The 22,476-nt window shown below is 40.6% G+C and overlaps 1 protein-coding gene across 1 annotated transcript in view; it reads left to right on the top strand.

Annotated features, from left to right (window-relative positions):
- PAPPA2 (pappalysin 2) overlaps positions 1-22,476 on the top strand; it is a 231,922-nt gene that overhangs the window by 83,830 nt on the left and 125,616 nt on the right. Inside the window, exon 3 of the mRNA XM_039348678.1 lies at positions 8,043-8,188. Coding sequence (XP_039204612.1) covers positions 8,043-8,188 — 146 coding nt within the window. The remainder of the gene's footprint in view (positions 1-8,042; positions 8,189-22,476) is intronic.

The following is a 22,476-nucleotide window of genomic DNA, read 5'->3' on the forward strand; positions in this document are numbered from 1 at the left end:
GATGCATCCACTTACCAGGGGTTCGCCCTCTGAGCTGTCATCTGAGGCATCCACCGGCCCTGTGGTGTAGGCTGGAGTTCTTTCCTATTGGTGAGCAGAAGTGGGAGGTTCTGCAATTTCCATCATTCTCATGGCCGTTTCTTTTGGCTTAGCTGAAGACTTTCTGGATTTGTTGATTGGGGATCTGTCTGGGTTGTGCTCGGGGGCCTTTGAGCAGCATTCTACAGCTCGATGCCCTTCTCTTCCGCACTTGAAACACCCCTTTGCTTCTTGGCTGTAGCCGATGATTTCACCGGTTCGTGTGTCAGCTCAGGCGGGGGGCGGCTCCATTGTTTTCCTCGGCAGTGCCTCTTCAATATGTCGATCTCTGCTTCCTCTGCCAAGACGTACCATTCCTCAAGTCGATGTGGGTCCCCTCGGGGCAGGCAAGCGTCGTATAGATCATAGTTTAGTCCGTCTTTGAAATGGCTAAGGAGGATGTCTTCTGGCCAATTCAGTTTGATGGCAATGGTCCGGAATTCTTGTGTATATTCAGCTACCGGGCGTTTGCCTTGCCTCATCGTTTTTATCCTTTCACGGGCTTTGCGATCAGCCAGGGGGTCTTCAAATCGTCTTCTCAAAGAGGACATGAAACGGTTGAAGTTACTGAGTTCTGGGGCATTGGAGTCTTGCAAGTTCACCACCCAATCTGCAGCCAGTCCATCCAGGGTGGATTGCACGATCCAGATGCGGGCTTTGTCGCTGGGAATGTCCTGCCCGTATTCCTCCATGTAGCTGAGGACTTGGGTTAGGAAAAACCCCAAGCGTGTTGGCTCCCCTTTGAATTTCACCTCCACCGGTGGACGTCTTGGAATGGATCGGTGCCTCCGTTGTTGGTGGTAGTGTCTTCCGTCCAGATTGCCATCTGTGGTCCGGTAGGGGGTGGGGGCTACTGGATCAGTAGATGTCCCCGGGGTTGCAGGTTCCACGTCCCCCTCGGTGTCTCTCCCTTTGTGACTCCAGGAGCTGGGGCGGCCGTAGGGCTCAGTATTCTCCTCTCCTAGGGAGCTGAGAGTTCTCTTCATCAGGTCAATAGCTTTCTCTAGGATCCAGTCTGAGTATGGTGCCCAGCTTCCTCCCTCTTCACTTGCATGCAGGGATTTCTCCATCTCCTGCTTCCATTCTGGTTGCTTGGTCCCCCGTCTCAGGGTCACCTTTCTTGATTCCTTTCCCCACTCACTTTTCTTTCCAACTCCCATTGACCAGCGAGGCTTGTGGTCCCGTGTCTCCACCACTTCTTCTCCCGAGGAATCTGACCTCTCGGATCCCAACATCTGGCAAGGTTCCAACTGGGTCAGCGGCTCTCTTTCCAGGGAGTTTTTCCCCTCTCTTGCTCCATTGTCTGACATGGTAAATTTTTGCAAAATCCCCCGGCAAGGGTCTCCCTTCCAGGTGGAGTAATTTTGCAAGTCCTGTCTAATGTAAGGACCCACCCCACTTTGCATCTTAAGAAGACAGAACTCTTGGAATAATTCTTCCAACAGGAATCCTTTATTAAGAAGAAGTGGTTGCAGGCGTGCTAGACAGGACTTGGGGTCCAAGCTCTCCCATTCAAGGTTTTAAGGGGTTCCCCAGCGTTCCCACCCAATCACCCCCCCTTCCAGTGATAGTTTCAGGCATCACAATTCCACCCCTTTGTTCCTTTCTTCTGTCTGGATGGAGACTTCAGATAAACTACATGAAAGGTAAATACCCCCTTTGTTATGGTAAGGTTCTTTGGTGCTATTTACATTCAAACTCTTTGAGGTTGCAATAAACACATTCAATTCCTTAGAAGTATACTGAAGGAAGTGAGGGCCATAAAGCCCCTTTGTTCTCCCCCTTCTCTCCCTCTTATGGCAGAATCCAGAGAAGGCAGAATTGGGGTTTTCTATATTTGATGATTAAAGATGAAATATAATTGGATTCTGACACACGGACCTTGTTAACCTAGGTGACATCCGAGCCGGTATGGCATTCTGAAATTTACGTCTCACCATATTTTTTATGGGAGAGACACTCTTTGTCTGACTCCTCTGATGAGACTTGTCCTGTATGGTTAAACCTCTGGCATAGCTCTCATCTTCCTCAGAGTACACAAGCCCCACAACCACGTCAAGGTAGTGCCTCACTGGGGATTATTATTATTATTATTATTTTACTATTGGGTAGGAATAAGACAGACATTTGTTTTGCTTTTTTTTAAAAGTGTTGTTTGCTTGCCTTCCATTCCTCTGTGAGGAAGGGGTAACCTTTCTATAGCAATAAAAATGCTTTGAGCTCTCTCTTAATATATACTGGTTTAGACATGGGGAAGATTTTAGATCCGAAGGCAATTCACCACTGGGGTCGAGATCAGTAAATCTTTTCATTCTCCATTTTATAATTGTTTCACCAAAGATAGGTTAATGAGTGATCAGAAAATTGAACTGAAATTCCTGTCCTGAAAATACTGATTCCATCCCTTTCATCACCAGGATTGTTAAGTTCATTCTGATAAGAGATCACAACCAGTTCCACAGTTTAATTCAGAACCAAACCAGATGTTACATTAATTTTATGGTAAGCAAGTATGTCCATTTTTTAAAAAAAAAGAATTGTCAAAGAAATGGTAGCAGTGGTTTTCATCAAGTCTACCACATTTTGAGACTGGCAAAACAATAGATTTACAGAGGTTGGACCCTTTTGATTTTTTAAAAATTAATGCTTTCTATTCTGTATTGATCTGTGCATTAGGTATATTTTATCTAACCGGATTTCTGTTACTGATACATAAAAATGTTGGCCTGTGAACTTGAAGAACTTAGAAGTTAGATGTTTGTTGAGAGGGTTCTAGAAAACCAAGTCTTGTCATTGTGCATAGAATGACCGAATGTTTGCCATTCAGAGAGGGAATCCCATAATGGATGAAATGAAATGATTATTATACATTGATTTAGTTTTCAGCAATGGCTATGGGTTCATCATGATGTTTCTGCATGTTCTCTGTACTATTTTTGGGGGCCTGTGAAATCTTGAAGACAAAACTGTAAATGAACAAGCCAAAAGTATTTTGACACTGCTTTTGCTCTGTTCACATACATCCCTTGATAATTTCTCCATAGTTTCTATCAGACAACAAAGATTTTGCTTCCTGAAATTTTTTAGGTATATGAGGGTGGATGTTCATTCTCCGAGCTTGTGGGTTGGTTTCCAAACATTTCGTTACCAGGCTAGATAACATTTTCAGTAGAGTTTAGGGCACAGGTCGGCAACCTGCGGCTCCGGAGCCGCATGCGGCTCTTTGAGCCTTTCCCTGTGGCTCCCAGCCTCCTCTGCCTTTGCAGAGAGAGAGAGACAGAGAGAGGCAATTGCGCTTCCCTGCTTCAATCTCTCTCTCTCTCTCTCTCTCTCTCTCTCTGTGTGTGTGTGTGTGTGTTTTGTGTGTGTGTGTGTGTGTGTGTGTGTGTGTGTGTGTATGTGTAAAAGAGAGTGTACTCACATGTTCTCCGAGGAGCTGAAAAGCTTACTGGGCGGAGCTCCTCCCTTTGCTGCATTTCTGCAGGAAGCAGGAAGCAGGAAGGGCAGGAGAGAGCTAGCTAGCCCAGCTAGGCTGACTCAGGAATTCTGGGAGTTGAAGTCCATGAGTCATAAAAGAGACGAGGTTGCCTACCCCTGATCTTGTTGGACAACAGCTTGAAGCTTGCCAGGTGAGCAGCAGATAGGAGGGGGGGGGAGAGAAAGAGAGAGAGGGAGGGAGAGAGGAGAGAGAGAGAGAGAAAGAAAGAGAGTGGGGGAAGAGGAGTGGTAGACCAAGGGCAGATAGAGAGGGAGGGAGAGAGACAGAGAGAGAGAGAGAGACCCTCTTGACATCTAAAATGAAGATAACACTGCATATATCCTTTTTTTAACCTGTGTGTGTATGTGTGTGTGTGTGTGTGTATATATATATATACACATACATACATGCATACATACATATACATATATATACACACACACACACATACACACAAATACCCCCCCCCCACACAAACACACACACCTATAATAAAGGTAAAAAAGGATATATGCAGTGTTATCTTCATTTTAGATATCAAAAGGGTTTTGCGGCTCCCAGTGTTTTGTTTTTGGTGGGAAACAGGTCCAAGTGGCTCTTTAAGTGTTTTGGGTTGCCTACCCCTGGTTTAGGGGATATCAGTGCCAGTGTTCTTATGTTTATAAGGGCTTTGTGTGGTCAGTAGCCCACATGAAACCTTTATAGATGTATCTTATAAATTTTTGGCTGCTAACCAATAGCATTGTTATATATGTGAATTATGTAATTATTTAGTTAGATTAAAAAGAAACAAAAAAGATGAGATACCTTGCTCCACAGAACAAATACCATATGGTGTTAATGATGTGGCTTAAAGATCTGTTAGTGGAGCCAGAGAAAATCACCTGCAAAACTTTCAAAGATGTTATTGAGAATATTCTTGGCAACTGCAGAGCACCAAACTGCATTTAGCTGGCTGATAAACTTCTTACAGCATACAAGACCATGAAGTGCAACATGTCACTGAAGAATCTTTTTTTTTTTTTTTTTGCATTTACACTTCTTTCCCAAAAATCTAGATGCAGTCAGTGATGAACATGGAATAAGGTTTCAGCAGGATATTGCACAATGGAAAAATAGTATCAGTACTAGTAGAATCCATCAGTGCTAGCTGATTATTGTTGGACACTGCAGCAAGATGCAATGGACATTGAATACAAACAACAATCAACTTTGGGGCCCTGTTGAACTCATGCAGCATGCCAAAAATATTATGCAATTGAATATATTATAGTCACTAAAAGATAATTTCATATTTCTCAAGGTTCCTACATGATATAGTCATTCTGAAATTATATTTGTGTTCTGTTTGAAAGAGTCTATCATAATCACCAAAAGTTTTTTAGGAAGCAAAATGTTTGGAAAACAAATTGTGGCCCAGTTATATGGGCAAAGAAAAGGAGAAAGAGGATGGAATGGGAAGTAGTAGTAGTAGTAGTAGTAGTAGTAATAGTAGTAGTAGTAGTAATACTAATATTACTACTACTACTACTACTACTACTAATAATAATAATAATAATAATAATAATAATAATAAAGTTAGAAGGGACCTTGGAGGTCATCGAGTCCAACCCCCTGCTCAGGCAGGAAACCCTACACCATTTCAGATAGATGACTGTCCAGTCTCTTCTTAATAACTTCCAGTGTTGGAGCATTCACCGCTTTTGGAGGCAGGTTGTTCCATTGGTTAATTGTTCTAACTGTCAGGAAGTTTCTCCTTAGTTCTAGGTTGCTTCTCTCCTTGATTAGTTTCCATCCATTGCTTCTTGTCCTGCCCTCAGGCACTTTGAAGAATAGCTTGATTCCCTCTTCTTTGTGGCAACCCCTGAGATATTGGAACACTGCTATCATGTCCCCCCTCATCCTTCTCTTCATTAAACTAGACATACCCAATTCCAGCAACCGTTCTAATTGTAGCCCTGTTCACATAAAAGATTTGTGCAGAAATCTCTAGTGGCAAGAGTATCACTGCTGTTGCTTATTAGAACTGTTTGCATTATTTTTATTTGTTCCATTTTATTTCAGTTTATCCTGATCTCATTCTCCTTGTTCTCCTCCTGCTATTTCACTGGCTCATTTGGAAACCTGTGATTGCACAGAAGCTGAAACCTGATACTAGAATGAGCAATGAAGCTTTTTTTTTTTTTACAATGATAGAAATGTTAACTTCTCAACTTGAAAAGAAGAAATGTAAGACAGAGGAAAAGCTTTTATTGAAAAACTGTGGTTTTTTTTTTTACTATTTATTGAGAGTAAGAGAATATTAAAACAAATCCCAAAACCTTTTGGAAATGGATCTTCTGCCATTAATGGCTTAACTTGATTTTTTGGGTGCATCGCTTCTCAGTTGATGAGATGGAAAAGAAAAAGAGCTGGAAATGGGGGAAGTGTGCTATGAAAATTTGGAAATAATTGATTGGTTTTCATGTTAGAGCAGTGGTTCTCAACCTGTGGGTCAGGACCCCATTTGGGGTCGAACAACTATTTCACGGGGGTTGCCAAACAACGCAGTCTGTCATTTTTTCCCCTTTTCCTTAGCTGTGCTACTTCCTTTTATTCTATTGGCTTTTGAAAGCCAATAGAATAGACTCTCTTGAATAGAGTCTAATTCTATTGGCTTTCAAAAGCCAATAGGAATTGTCCAGGCTGTCTCTGCCCTGCTGAGCCCTCCAAAAGTCCCATTCTGCAAATGGTGCTGCACCAGTTGAGTAGTCCTCGACTTACGACCGGTTGAGTAGTCCCCGACTTATGACCGGTTGGGGGTCGCGGCATTAAAAAGGTTGAGAACCACTGTGTTAGAGAGTTCTCACTTCTCCCTTTATATAACAGAAGCAATGGTAAATTTGTATGTTTTAACCTTATTTGGTAAAATTATACTGAATGAACAAGCTGGGTAGGCACATATATGTAAGGACCAGAATTTTAAGGAAACTCTTGATTAATGCACATGTCATAGGCTTTGATTGTTGTTGTTTAAAATAAAGTGAAATAATTTTTGCTAGATTCTTTTTTCTCTTTTCACTGGTTGCTCCTTAATATAGCATTAAAATAGAGCAGTGGTGGCAAACCTGTGGCACGCGTGCCAGAGGCGGCACTCAGAGCCCTCTCTGTGGGCACACGGGCCGTTGCCCCAACCTTGTCTCCACCCGTGACCCCCTCCTCACCAGCAACCCCCTGGAGGAGAGTCGCCCCTGAGCGTGGCCCACGCAGAGCAGCTCAGCCAAGGACGTGGCAGCCAGGCAGTGTGGACAAGACTCTGCCCTCATGCCCCATCGTGCACAGTTGATGCTGCGGGGCGTGGGCAGAGGGCGTGGCTGCCATGGTGCTGCTGGGCTGCCTGGGCGATCTGCGGCGGGCCCTGGAGGAGTGAGTGGCCCTGCAGGCAGGGTGGGGCGGAGTGGGGGCAGGGCAGGGGTGGGGCCAGTTTTTGGGCACTTGGTCTCTAAAAGGTTCACCATCACTGAAATAGAGCATCTAAAACTTATTAATATGCTGATAATTTCAGTGGCTCCTCTGATTAGCAGCTGTAGTGAGGAGAACATAATGGATAAGTATAAGTACATAAAATCTATGGAGATACTTCTTTTAAGACATTGCCAGACACTAATGGAGACACCAGAAAGAAAAGTTTCTCCAAGGAGTTGCTTCTTTTTTCCTTGATTGGATTTTCTAACGATCTGGTTCCTCTCTTGTGAAAAAGTGCATGATTGGATATCTGTGTTATATTTATCAGTTGTGGCTGGAATATGCTACTTTTCATCATGTAGTTGTTCCATTTTTTTTTGCTTCTATGGAGCAATGATTTAAAAAATAGAGAAAAATTTGTTGTGCACAACAAAGTCCCTCTACATAAGATAGAGATAACTCTCTAAATATGATGGACCTCAATCCAAATAGGGTCCACCAGAGACGTGAAAAACTTCTTACCTGGAATACAAAATCCAGGTAGGGAATGGAAGAGCTTGTGGCCAGGCTTTGGAGCTGATAAGTTTTGTAGCCTTCATGTAACAAAATTAATAGGATCCTACTTCTGTTGCAATTTTTTCATCCCTTGCTATATTGCGCATGATACTTTATTTCAAGCCAATGCTCAATCAAGGGATTGTTTGGATGCCCAAGGATTTGCATTAAGAAGAAATAATTCTCTGAACCATAGAACCACATGGATCTAAAAAAACACCTGAACTGTAATGTAAAGATGTATCAGTCCACTGTTGCTTGTTCTGACTGGCCACAGCTCTTCCCAAACTCAAGAAGAGATTTTTCCAGACTGTAACTTTTGCTTGAATTCCCTTTAAATGCTGGAGTTTAAATATGGATCAGCCTATATGCAGCACTGCACATGTGTTCCTCTCATGAAGATGTTCAATTTAAATTGAACTAAATTTTATTGTGATTTATCTGTTTAATTATTAACTTTTACTTCTTTCCTCTACTGACTCTGCAGGGCCTATATGAGCATGAAGGAACTTAAAGAGGTCCTTCAGCTGAACAGCACACACTTCCTCAATGTCTATTTTGCCAGCTCCGTGCAAGAAGAGCTAGCTGGTGCTGGCACCTGGCCTTGGGACAAGGATGCCCTCAGCCATCTGGGTAAGTATAGCTCTTGAGGCTTATCAGTTGGCTTTGGTACATATTACGTACCTGTTATAGTTACAGAGCCAGTTTCTTGTAGTACTTAAGGTGTTGGCCTACAAATTAGAAGACCTTGAGTTCTATTACCATCTTAGGCATGAAAGCCAGTTGGGTGACCTTGGGCCAGTCACTTTCTCTCAGCCAAACATACCTCACAGGTTTATTGTTGTAGGGAAAATAGGAGGTCCTTAAGGACTATTGGTATGTTCACTACCTTGAGTTGGATAGAAATGAAAGGCAGGATAAAAATATTTTTTAAAAAATTCATTCATCATTATCCTTCTTCATGGCATAAGCCCAGTTTAGGCTAGCACAGTGGTGTGTAGTCATTTCAGGCTGAGGATTGTATTGGGAATGTGGTTGTCAGAGTAGACAGGGTTAAGGCAAAAATTGTGTTTGATTTAATTTTAAATAAATGTGAGAACATTCTACAAGTATTTAATAAATGTTTCTTTTGTTATTTTAAAGTGAAACTGCTACTTAAATGTTGGGAAGGTACAATCAATAGATAATCATGCTCCACAGTTATAGATAATGATCCTTAAAAAGTCAGTCTTTCCTTTTCTCCTACCACCTTCTAGTTTGCTTCTTCCATGTATAGATAATATGTGCAGTCTTGAAGGGAAAACTGAAGATCAGCCTTATACATATTAATAAACGTGGAGCATAGTTAGTCAGGAGTTCCATAGGAACTTTGTACTCATCTCTGACTATTTAAATGAGGTTTTCTTACCAGATCTTCAAAATGAATATAATAAATATATATTCTACAGCTGTTTCGGATTGTCTTTAAGAGAATCTCTTCTCTACAAGATATTAATAATGGGAGTAGATACAAAATTAGGACATCCACTTTCCTTTTACCTCCTTGGCTCAGGTGCCTTTTGACAACAAACTATATCTCCATGACATTATCATGTACTGTACATTTGAAAAAGGAATTTTCCAGAATTTTTGTTAAATTTAAAAGGAAATATTATAAAATATATATCGTAATTATTATGTCATTATACAATAAAAATGCATCTTTTTTTCTACAAAGTACACTTGAAAAAAATAGCCATTTATCCATTTTTATTCAAAAGTTTGTATATGTAGTTTACTCCTCATGTAAGAATGGCTTTGGGAATATCTGCACTATTTTGGTCAAATTTAAAATGTTAAAACATTATTTCATTTATGATATAAGCCAAAAGGAAATATATGCACCAAAGAGATATCAGAAACAGTGTGACATATATACTAACTTCAATTTATAAAGTTAGTGATCCTTCTGGACATTATCTGTCAAATGTCATATATACTGAAATTTTTTTAGCCCCTTTTAAGATGATTTTGTCATGTTAATTGGATAAAAAAATAACATAAAAAAATCCAATCTGGATATTTTATTAAAGAGGAGGAGATATACACTAAATTAAATATTTATTTTTTTACTTACTGGATTTATAGGGCTGCCCGTTTCACACATATTAAAAACAATAAAAACATGTACAAAAATATAAAATCCATCGAAGCCAGTAAAAAGATCTGAGCTAAACTCCAAGATTCACATAGTCACGCAAGAGGCTCCATTCAATACTTGGGCCCCAGGCTCACAAACAGAGTCCTGTCTTCAGACCTTACAAAAGGACAACAGGGATGGCTCCCATCTGATCTTTGGAAGGATGGCATTCCAGATGGTGGGTCTATGATAGAAAAGGCTGTTCTTCTGGGCTCTTCCAGCTTGTCACTCTTTAGTTGATAGCATCCAAAGCATGCACGGGATGGGTTGAAACAACCAGAAAGAGACAGTCCTGCAGGTAACCCTTATATTCTTATAGAGGTTATAGTCACTTCTTGTGAGATGGGCAGTTATATAAGTTTGACAGATAGACAGACAGACATGACCCTTGTTCCTTATTTGCCTACCAGTTTGTTTCGTAATCACAAGGGTACATTTGAATGCATTTTATATGACATATCTATGCAATAACTATGTAACTGAGTTGTTGGTTAATATAAGTGTGCAGAATCTGCCTGCACAACTTTTATTTGCTGTCAGACAAAATCTTTTTGTATCTGAGAATTTATCTTTAGTGGTATGCAAAAAGGGGAAAAAAAGCCAGAGTTGTAATAGAGTAATATATGGGTTATCGTTTTGGTTGTCCTAGAAGTACATAGACAAATTTAATATCTGAATATGATATCTTCATGTATCTTCTTTGTGGAAGTCTGCCAATTGGAGCACAGTGAAATGTGCAAATTACATCATCCTATGCTATTTTTGGAATACTGATCTAAGTACCCAGCTGGCCTTTTGTTATAAATCTGTATGCCTAAATGGATTGATTTTATTATCTTTCCTGATGAGACTGACAATCTATATTTAGGGTCCTCAGTGTGACCTCTGGTTCAGCATGATTATTAGTCATTGTGATTATAGTAGATAAAGAGAAACCATAATGGAGCAATTTCTTCCCTAACATTTGCTTCCAGAATGAGAGGAATTTATCTAACAAAATTAAGAATGACATTTTAATTTTACCAAAGATCAAAAATTCTTACTACTTCACCAAACACTGTTTAGTTCCATTTAATACATAGAACTGGATTTGGGGATTCTTGTAATCCACTGGGCATTTTGTGCCCTGCAAGTTAAAAGTCCACTGCATCTTGGAGGATAGCACCAAGTTACTTGAAGCATTTCATTTGTTCCACGATTGTTCTTCTGAAGTCCATTTTAGCATGCTGGTTTCATAGCAAAAACAATGTTTAGTTTTAGAATAATTAATTGATAGCAAATGTTCTTTCCAGCAGTCAAAGAAAGGATTCAAGTATCTTCTTCAACCTATTAGAGTTCGAGAGTAAATAAATAACAAAATTGCCTTTTTATAGTAATATTGAGAGAGGCATAGAAGATGCATCAAAAGGTGATAATTTGGCCTATCTAAATATTAAGACCACAGAAGTGATGTAATGATTCAAAATGTAATACAGTCCCATTTAACCCATTTGTCTGCTGGAATTTCTCCTTTAAATAAGTTTCAGGATTGCATCAGAATTTCCAACTAACATACAAATCAGAAGTAGCAGATGGTGGTCAGTTGTGGAGTTCACTCGTTCTTTGCCAGTATAATTACAAAATATTAAATCAAAAGTACATTTAAGAGCAACAAAACACCCCATTCAGGGCAGCAACTGGTTTGGTGCTATGTTTTTCAGCCAAATGTGATAAAATTAAGGCTTCTTTCATTTATGTGCAGCCTGAATAAAAGCCTGCATTCTCATCTGCCGTATGTTTTCTGCTTCAGTCCAGCCCAAAATTCTACCAGAATATATACCATTTATTTGCCATGTTAATAGAAAGACAATTGAAGTGAAATTCATTTCCATTTTGTAACAGTTCAGCATATTCTTTGACGCCATTGAAATTTGGGTTTAATAATGTGTAAAAACAAAGAGGCCAAGAGTAGTTCTAGAATGATTCTTGATTTTTTTAGAAGAGATGAAATCTATTCTTAATGCTTTAATTGATTGCAGTTTCTTGGCTAATACTACGATATCAGAAGTTCAGAGAGCCAATTGGATGGCAATTCATCAACAATATCAAGATCTAAAGTCAGCTTCCCATTCTGTCTTTTAGTAAATAATTTCTGAAATTGATCTTCCCAACCAACCACGTATATATGTGATTATTTAGTCCTGAGGGCTTCTGGGAAAAGGTCTGGCAGTTACTTGCCAGAACAAGTACTTCTGCCAATTATACAGCAGAAGTTTGAGCCAGAAGTAGAGACTGCCATTTTATTTTTGATTTTTAAAAACTTACTATTCTATCTCAGATGCTGTGTATTAGCTTAATATTTTTGAACGACCTTAATAAAAGGCCTCTCTTTTTTGCATTTAAAAAATCTTCATCAAGCTAGTACTTTTCTTTCTCTCTCTCTTTTCAACTTGATTTGGAACTCATCACTATTGGATCTTGTACATGGTAGTAAAGTGGTACCTGGAAAAATACTGATGGTCCGACAAAGAATATGGGTAAAAAGCAGATGGCCCACCAAAGAATGTGTATGAAAGGGAGGTTTGTTTTGCTTACAAGACAACTCTTAAATTTAGGATGGCCAGACATCCTGTTCCCAGCTCTGCACATGATATATTACTAACTGCTTGTCACATGGTGTATCTAAATTGCTTAACACTTGATATATTGCTGATTGCTAAAAACATTCCAATGTAAACGAGGAGCTATCGATTATAGATCTGTCTAGTAGTTTTTCTATAGAATGTAACCATGTGTGGAATGTGACCTGAAAAGAGTTATAAAAATGGTCATCAATGTACAATCTGGGTTCAGATTTCTTCAACCAGGATGGCTCTCTGAACCTGCGCGCAATAAACTTCCCTTTCCTGAAAGAGCTGATTCAAGTTTTTCAATTCTACAACATTTTCTGGTGCATTGGCCGGGAAAAGCTTGAGTGAGGCGATATTTCGCTGAGGATGGCTGGACCCTTCGGACTTGCTGGTAAGCCATCTCTGAACAATTCTCCAGGCGCCATGGGGGTGTGTTTCCTCCAGGAGACAGCTGTGGCTTCTCAGCAGAGCCGACAGTACTGAAGGCCAGTCCAAGAACCCTTTGGGAAAGGAAAGGAAGTCTGAACCAACTCCTGGCCAGGATGGGTGTAACTACAAGGCAGGCGAGTATGTGTTTAAAGTAATGGTACCTATCTCATTTGAAGATAGAAGAGGGGGCCTGATCACTCCCCTGGACTCGGGACGGCGATCCTAATGAAGTCCGTGTTAGGTTGTGTGGGTGGTTAAGCCAGTGCATTCCCTACTAGTGACCGCCGGCGCTGTAGGTCATTGGCAGTGTGTTAGGATGGGGGGGCGTAGTATGGATGTGGGGTGGCCCCCAGAGGGGACTTTTAAGAAAACTATCCCAACCAATTTCAGTATATAGATCAGTGGGGGGATGCAGTAGCAGGACGCAGGACGAGCTGATGAGTTATTGCAATGTCAGGCTGAAATGGTTCGTTTGTGTGTGGCTAGACCCAAAGGAAAAAAAGCTTCAAGTACAAACTAAAAGAGTGAAAGATTTCAGAAACTAAGGTGTCAGATGCTAAGAAGGAGATAAGGATGGAGGTAGAGGAGTTGATTCTCAGACCTCCTCCCTACGTTCCACCTTTCTCCCCCTCCCCCCCCAGTGCCGGCTGCGGCAGCAGCCACTCTGCCGGAGGAAGGGCTGATTGCCCCTGCTGTGTCCGAAGAAAGGCAGCCAGCTGTGAGACGAAAACAGAAAGGGGGAGGCTGTCAGCCCCCAAGGAGGAAGGGGATTTGGAAGGTCTCTCTGTAAATGTGAGGGGAGAAGTAAGTAAAGAGGACGTGGCAGGATGTACAGCAATTGTTGAATATTTTGTTGACTCCCGAGGAAAGGGAGAAGTGGAAGGCTGCTGTTAGGCAGTGTTTGAAGGATAGGTTGCCGGCTGTGCGGGATATACAGCCAGAGATGGAAGCCAGGGCACCAGAAAAGGACCCTGAATGGAATACACAAAATCCAGCACACATGACTTTGTTAAAGGAATATCAGAATTTAGTAGTAGAGGCTCTTTGCAAGGCTGGAAAGCCTTCAGTGAATGTGTTAAAGCCGTCTTTTGTGATGCAGGAGGCAGATGAAAGTCCGGAAAGTTTTTTGCAAAGGCTGATTGAGGCTTATGAGCTTTATACACAGGTTGATCCAAGGAGTGCAGACAATGTGCGAATGTTGAATGAGAGGTTCATAGCACAGAGTTATGAAGATATAAGAAAGAAGTTGCAGAGGTTAGAAGGAGCATTAGGAAAGAACACTACAGAATTGTTGGAGGTGGCTAGGAAAGTGTTTGTTAATAGGGATAAGGTGGAAAAAACAGGAAAGAGATGCTAGAATGCATAAGAAAATTGAGTTGTTGGCGGTGGCATTGCAAGGAGGGATCATGCTGGGACCCAACCAGTGTGCTAATTGCAAGGAGGAAGGTCATTGGCAAAGAGAATGTCCAAGAAGGCAGATGCGAGGTAGAGGTTGGAGAGGAAGAGAAGGCAGAGGATGTGGAGGTGTTGGCAGTGGGCCCCCCATGCACTCCCCCTTCATGGGTAGAGGGCAGAGAGGGGCTCCAAGGAATGTGAGAGATGGTCCAGGGAATGTAAGAGATGGTCTGAGGAATGGGAGACATTGGAATAGAGACTGGGAGATTGAGGGAATTGGCTTGGCAGGAACTAACTGGTCAGATTGACAAGGACCTGGCTTGGAAGAAGCCCCCCCTGAGCCATTGGTTACTTTAAATATAGGGGGCAAACAGACAACGTTTTTGGTGGATACTGGAGCAGGAAGATCAGTTGTGGATTTGAAAGCAGAGTCTTTGTGTGTGAAGTAAATATGACTGTTACTAACCTCAAGAGAAAAGAAGATACCAAAAAAAAAAAAAACCTCACTCTGTTTGTCTGGCCAACAAACAAAGTGAAGGAAGATGTGTTTGTTTATTTATTTATTTTTTCTCTCCCTCTTAAGAACAGCCCAAAGTTACCTGCTCAGGCAGGAAATCCTATACCATTTTCTTGCATATTCTGCTCTCTCCCTTTTGCAAATGTTAGTGTGTTAATGCCTTTTCAAACTCTATCTGCAGACACAACCCCCTTTCCCCCCCTGCTTTTTTCTGGCTGTGTTGCTTTGAGAGAGATAGAGATAGAGAGAGATAGAGAGAGAGGAGAAAGGGAAGGGGTTGATCTTTTTAACTTTTTCTCTGCTTAGAATTCAGGTTTGAGAAAGGTCGGGTGGCTGTGAAAATTTAATGCCCACTTTTGCAATTTTTTCTATTCAAAAGAGGAGTCAGTAATTGTTGGACACGGACAACTTTTTTTTGGAAATTTTTGAGTTTAAATTGTTTAATATCAACCAAAAGAGTTTGCTTAGATTTGTAAATGTTCTCCCTATTTAATGGAAATTTAATGGAAATCTGTTTCCATCTGAAGGGAATTTGATTAAATTGGAATTTGACTAACTTTATATTAAAAGCAATACTAGAGTTTAGAAAAAAAAAACTTTCAGTAACTCAGAATATCTTATTAAACTTGTTTATTTTTTTGTGTGAAGTTAGAACGAAGTTGAGAAAAATTTTGGGATTATAAATAGCTATGCTGTTTTGAGTAAAGATTTATATGCAAAACTGTTAGAAAAAGAGCTTGTGTTAATAAATGCAAACAGGGTTTGGTGAGCTCTCCTTTGTTGGTTCTTTGCTAGGTAATTTATTTATAAACAAGGACAAAGGTTGGAGGAGGTTTTGACCCAGAAGTGTGTGCGTGGGGGGGAAAGGCAGCCAGTGGCATTTTTATCTAAAATTGACATTTGGGGACATCTTGGTGGTTAGCATTTCTTATCAAGTGTGGACAATTTTAATCAGAAAGCCTAAAGGAGGTATACACTTGTTCATAGCAAAGTGGTTTTCAGTTGTGGATTTGAAAGATGCTTTTTTCACGATTCCTATTCACAAGGCTAGCCAGCCGTTGTTTGCTTTTGAATGGGAGGGAGAACAAAAGAATGCCTTTAGGGAAGTGAAACGAGCCCTCACATCAGCTCCAGCTTTAGCCTTGCCTAACTTAGAAAAGCCTTTCAATTTGTATGTTGATACCAGGAAGAATGTTGCCTTGGGGGTGTTAACTCAACAATTAGGACAGTGGCAACGCCCGGTGGCTTACTTATCTAAGCAATTAGATGGGGTTGCCCAAGGCTGGCCACATTGCCTGAAGGTTCTTGCTGCTATAGCAGTCCTTTTACAGGACTGTAATAAATTGACCTTCTCATGTCCCATAAGTGTCCACACCCCTCATGCAGTTCATTCTATCTTGGATAATAAAGGGCATTTGTGGATCAGCAGTCAAAGGCTTTTTAAGTATCAGGCGATGATGATTGAAAATCCTCAAGTGAAATTAGTGGTGTCTAACCGGCTAAACCCTGCCACCCTATTGCCCACAGAAGTGGATTCAGAACACAACTGCTTGCTGCCCTGAATTGGTATACAGACGGCTCGAGTTACATGAAGGATGGGAGGAGGGTTTCTGGATATGCGATTGTGAATGATGAGGAAGTGGTGGAAAGTAGTCCGCTAGGAGCAAGCTGCTTTACTCAAGTAGCAGAATTATGGGCATTAATTAGGGCATTGGAAAGAGCTGAAGGGGAAACTTTAAATGTCTGGACAGATAGTAAATATGCTTTTTTGACTCTGCATGCTCATGGGGCTGTGTACAAGGAAAGGGGATCCAGGGATTCTGCGGGCAAACATGTGTTGCATGGACATTTGATCAAGCGACTTCTCGATGCTGTGCAGAAACCAGCAAAAGTTTCTGTGATGCATTGCAAAGGACATCAGCAAGGGGTGGATCGGGTGGCTCAGGGGAATAGAAGAGCTGACTTGGAAGCTAAGAAGGTGGCAATGAAAACAGGGCCCATTCCTGATCTGTCAATATGTGTGGCAATAGACATAGGGGACTTGCCTCCTATCAGTAAACCAACATACTCTCAGCAGGAGTGTGTGAAAGCAGTGAATGATCTCAAAGCTACTATTAGGGATGGGTGGTATCTTTTGCCTGATGGACGTATTTTTGTCCCTCAATCTTCAGCATGGGCTTTACTTCAGGCAGCACATGAAACAACACACATGGGGAAAACTGGATTGGATGCTGCTATTGGGAGGGATTACTATGTACATGGGTCGGCTGGGATAGCTGCTCGAGTGGTTTCACAATGTGGCATCTGTGCTAAGGTCAATCCTCGACAAGGGCCCCTACTACCACCTGGAACCATACCTGTCTCTTACTTTCCTATGGACTCTGTCATGGTTGACTTTACAGACATGCCAAGATGTGGACTATACAAAGCTTTATTGGTATTTGTGGATAAATACACTGGCTGGCCAGAGGCTTTCCCTACAAAGACTAAACAAGCCAGGGAAGTGGCAAGACTATTGTTAAAAGAACTAATACCTCGTTTTGGTTGCCCGTCTTTTATTTCCTCTGATAATGGTCCTGAGTTTGTTCATCAAGTTAATCAAGCAGTGGCTACTGCTGTGGGATCCAAATGGCGGTTTCATTGTGCTTTTCATCCTCAGTCCGGTTCGAATTCTGAACGAATGAATCGCACACTGAAAGAGAAAATGACTAAGATCTGTGCTGAAAGTCACCTGAAATGGCCTGATGCATTGCCCTTAGCTCTCTACGCTGTGAGATGTGCTCCACGTAGACAATACAACCTATCCCCATATGAGCTGATGTTTGGGCGTCCTCCTACGCTGCTGAGAAGAAGTTTGGCTGGATGGCCTGATTTGGGCCATCAGGGGGGAGTATGGGCTCTGAAAATGGTGCAGGAACTGAATAAGCAAGTGGAAAAACTTAGGAATTATGTTGTTGAACAAACACCTCCTAAACTAATAACAAGATGTCATCCCTTTAAACCAGGGGATAAGGTGTGGGTAAAACATTGTAAACACGAACAACTGGAGGGGAGATGGAAAGGACCTTATGAAGTAATAATGGCCTCCCCTTTAGCAATAAAGATTGCAGAATCTAAATCTTGGATTCACTGGACCAGAGTTAAAGCAGCTGCAGAACCTCTGTGGACAGTGAACAGGGACCTCAAGGTTCCCACCAAACTCACTCTTAAACGTGTTTAGTATGTTTAAGGAATATTTTATTGTTTGTAAACCAGATAATGTATTAGCACAAGTGTATCCTGCACATATATCTACGGCTGTCTGGCTGAAATTCAACCCCCTGCTAAGCCACACCCGGAAGCTGGCTTTCTACGCACGGGAGAAGAAAGGATGAAAGGCTTCCTTCTGCTTTTATATAGTACTATTGTTGCATGTAATAATGTTTGTCTTTCTAATTTAGGCCAATGGAGCAAGCCAGAAGAAGCTCCACGCCTTATCCAATCTTATGCTATAGGCACGGGCACTTGTAAAGGTCACCCCCTATTGGATTTTCCCCAGAATGCTGGAATGGTATCTGGCCTCATCCTTGTCAATTTCCCCAAGCATTTGACAGAATAGTTAAAGAAGCCTCCTCCTCCTGTTACTCTGGAGTGTGGGCCTCCTTTATTCTGGGGATGGGAGCGGGTCACCCTAGTCTCGCAGTTGAAGACGGGATGGAAGGGGACTTGCATCGTACATGTAATCCCGGGGGAATTAGGAGTTACTATCCAACGACCCCCGAGGAAGCACCCAGAGAGAAAGCGAAGTAAAAGGTCCCAGCAGAATAAGGATATGCCCCATCCATTGGAGTCAAGGATGCAATATAATTTGTGGGTCCAATTGGCTAAACTAGCCAACACAACTGATTTTTGCCTTTCTGAAGCATATGACATGGAAATTGCTGTCCACATGTTTAATACCAGTATGTGTTCCTGTCACAGCAGCCAAGGAGTTCAGTCACCATGAGTTTAAAGAACATATAGGCTATGAAACAATGTACAGCTGGGGTCACATTTCCAAGTTTCTACCCACTGATGCTTTAGCTTTACATACTCCTAACGTAGCCATTCCAGAAGACCTACAATGTGCACATATCACAGGGTGTGAGCAGAATACACCTTCACCTCATTGCCTGAAAGTGAGCCAAGAAAAGCTAAATTGCACATCTTTCCAAACAGTGTCTTTTGGGTATGCAAACATATGGTTACCTAAAGGGTGGTTCTTCACATGTGGGAATTCCAGAGACAAGAGTATAACAACATACATACATCAGACCCAAGTGTTATGGAATGAAACTTATCTGCATAGATGAGATAAGTCTCATCAGGGGGGAATAAAGTGGTACCTGGAAAAATACTGATGGTCCGACAAAGAATATGGGTAAAAAGCAGATGGCCCACCAAAGAATGTGTATGAAAGGGAGGTTTGTTTTGCTTACAAGACAACTCTTAAATTTAGGATGGCCAGACATCCTGTTCCCAGCTCTGCACATGATATATTACTAACTGCTTGTCACATGGTGTATCTAAATTGCTTAACACTTGATATATTGCTGATTGCTAAAAACATTCCAATGTAAACGAGGAGCTATCGATTATAGATCTGTCTAGTAGTTTTTCTATAGAATGTAACCATGTGTGGAATGTGACCTGAAAATAACCCCCGCCAGAAGAGTTATAAAAATGGTCATCAATGTACAATCTGGGTTCAGATTTCTTCAGCCAGGATGGCTCTCTGAACCTGCGCGCAATAAACTTCCCTTTCCTGAAAGAGCTGATTCAAGTTTTTCAATTCTACAACAGTAGAGCCATTCGATATTATCAAACAGAGAATTGCCCTGTCTAGGTGTGATATGAAATCACATCTAAAGATGTATGATGTTGGGAGAATGGTCTTATCTCAGAAGAAGGAATTCTGGTTTCAGGATTGGCACAGGTGGTTGCTTCAGTGAAAAGTTTAGTGTTGATGGCACATAGGACAGATGTTCCAGATAAAGTGATTAGATAATGTTATGTGCTTCTGGCTACTTTCCTTTGTGACCAGAGGCAAGTTCGTCTGACCAATAACCAGTCAAGACACAGTGAAGGCCTTTTGTTTCGTTTATTGCAATAAGTGGGGAGAGAAGCTATCAAAGCTTGGTTCTCTCCAAAGTTTTAACCCAAAATATTCCTTCCTTTATATTCCCTGTCCCGGCCGCAATCTTTCCCCATTGGCTGAGGTACTATGAGGTTACACACTTTCCGACCGCCTCCTACATATTTCCTGCTACATCCTAAATCATACATCACATGTACATCAAAATAGGAGATAATTTATGCAAGGTGTGTCAGTTAATATTAATCAATTAATTGTGCATGCTCAGTTGCCTGAGTTCTGGCCCCCCTTTTTATGACTTCTTAGAAAAATAGGTTCTTTCCTGTTTTGCTAGTTATCTTCTCTTACAGATGTTTTTATAGCTATCTTCTTCCTTTCTCATTCTAAGACCTAACTATTTTTTGCCTACGTATTTATCTTACATCCTGCCTTTATGTTATCCTTTCCTGATTCTCCACTCAGTAAATTTCCACTGCAGCAAATTCAATTTTAAATTTCTCTTTCAATATTAAATTTTTGAAGACCTTTCCTTTACTTCCATCAATAATACTAGCTAATAAGATGTAGTGAACATTTCAAGTATGAACAGTTCTGAGTACATAAGAGATGGTTTGGGATGATCTGTGCCTGAACTGAAACATTTGTTACTGCCTCCTAGTGGGATATAGTATTTATATAGTATTTATTTTTTTAAATTGTACACTGCCCAGAGTCGCTCTGTCAGTGAGATGGGAAGTTTCTAAATGTGATATATAAATATATAAATAAATATTTTAGTCTGCATATGGAACTAAACAGGATTTCCACCTTTTTATTATATTGTTATAAATCTTAATATATTGTACTGTTCCAATAAAGTGATGTTTATATGATATGATTAGACATTATTAACAGTCTACTATTTAGGCAGCTTAAAGTATTGAAAATAAAAAAATGAAAGAAAAATTCTATCAATATTAACTACAATTTAGGATATCATATTAAAAGCATAAAAGTATTTGTCTTTTTCATTCAAAGTTAAATATAACATTTAAAAATATATTTAAAATATATTAGTTATATTATAATGGCTTCAACCTTAAGCAAATTATTTGATATTAAACTCTCTATTGTATTGTATGTCAAAATATATAATGTTGATAAAAAGTGGAAAAGATAGACAAAGCAAATTTACCAAAAATTAAAATACCTAAAAAATTAATGAAGAAAGAAAATAATGGTAAAAAGAGCTGTTGGTTTCTGACTTCCCCCCTTTGCTAATTTGCAAAATTTGTGGACATTAAAAGTCAGATGGTAAATGTATTATATTTATCATTCTGTGTGATGTGTTGTAAACAGAACTGTTGGTTCAATTGAAAAATAGAAACAGAGTTACTCCAGACAAAAGTTATTTGAGAGGAATAATGGGGGGAGAATCAAGGATGAGGGATTTTCTTCACAGCAGCATGCGTAGACTTGAGCAGCAGCAATAACAACAACAACAACAAGTTGGAAGGGACCTTGGAGGTTATCTAGTCTAACCCCCTGTTCAGGCAGGAAACCCATTTTAGACAAATAGCTGTCCAATCTTTTCTTAAAAACTTCCAGTGTTGGAGCATTCACAGCTTCTGGAGGCAGGTTGTTCCACTGATTAATTGTTCTCACTCTCAGGACATTTCTCCTTAGTTCTAGGTTGCTTCTCTCTTTGATTAGTTTACATCCATTGCTTCTTGTCCTGCCCTCAGGTGCTTTGGAGAATAGCTTGATTCCCTCTTCTTTGTGGCAGCCCCTGAGATATTGGAACACTGCTATCATGTCATGCCTAGTCCTTCTTTTCATTAAACTAGACATACCCAATTCCAGCAACCGTTCCTTATATGTTTTACCTCCAGTCCCCTAATCATCTTTGTTGAGGGGAGGGAGCGGAAAGAGAGAAGAGGAAGCTCTGGAAAGATTTTTTTGAGGGGAGAGGCTGGTACAGTGGAGTGATATCCTGGGTAGGGAGCTGTTCCTTATCATAGTAAGGAAGAAAAAACAGGCCAGTATGGCAGCTCCAATGGAGGGAGGGGAAGGCACTGGGAAGATAGGTGACAGGTCAGCCAGTGCATTATGCTACATCAGGACATCATTGATGGTGGCTGAAGGAAAGGATGCGATTGAAGGGAAGTCTGGGAAGTTCAAATAACAGAGATGAGGAGAGACTGTACTCAGTCTTGTCTTATTTGCCCTTCAGAACGACTCCAAGATCCCTCCAGATTTTGGTTCAAAATGTGCTGCATTTTATTTTGGCCAACCTTGACCAATCTAAAACAGTTTAGCAGAACTTTCCAAATGCACTGTTTGTTTCAGGCTTGAAACAGAAATATTTTCTGTTTTGTCCACACTTCTTTTTTACTTAGTATGCAAACTATTTTACATAGATTTAGCAGACCTGCTGAATTGCTAGGAAGAGCCACATAATTAATGCTTGAGATTCTATTTGCAGCATAGTTTGTAAATTCATCCAGATTATTATTTGGTACAGTATCATTTGTAAATTTAAATAAACAAAGATTTAGATTGAACAGAGACCTGTATTATTGCTCATTAGGCCTTTAGAGTATTTAAAGAATAAGAGAACTGCTATTAAATTTTCAGAAAGGTAGAGATAAACTGCTTCACAGTCACTAGGAGTCAGGTGGCATATAAATTAAATACATT

Source organism: Crotalus tigris, unplaced genomic scaffold (assembly GCF_016545835.1).
Source record: "Crotalus tigris isolate CLP2741 ecotype Arizona unplaced genomic scaffold, ASM1654583v1 scf7180000017560.2302168, whole genome shotgun sequence".
Classification (NCBI taxonomy): Eukaryota; Metazoa; Chordata; class Lepidosauria; order Squamata; family Viperidae; genus Crotalus; species Crotalus tigris.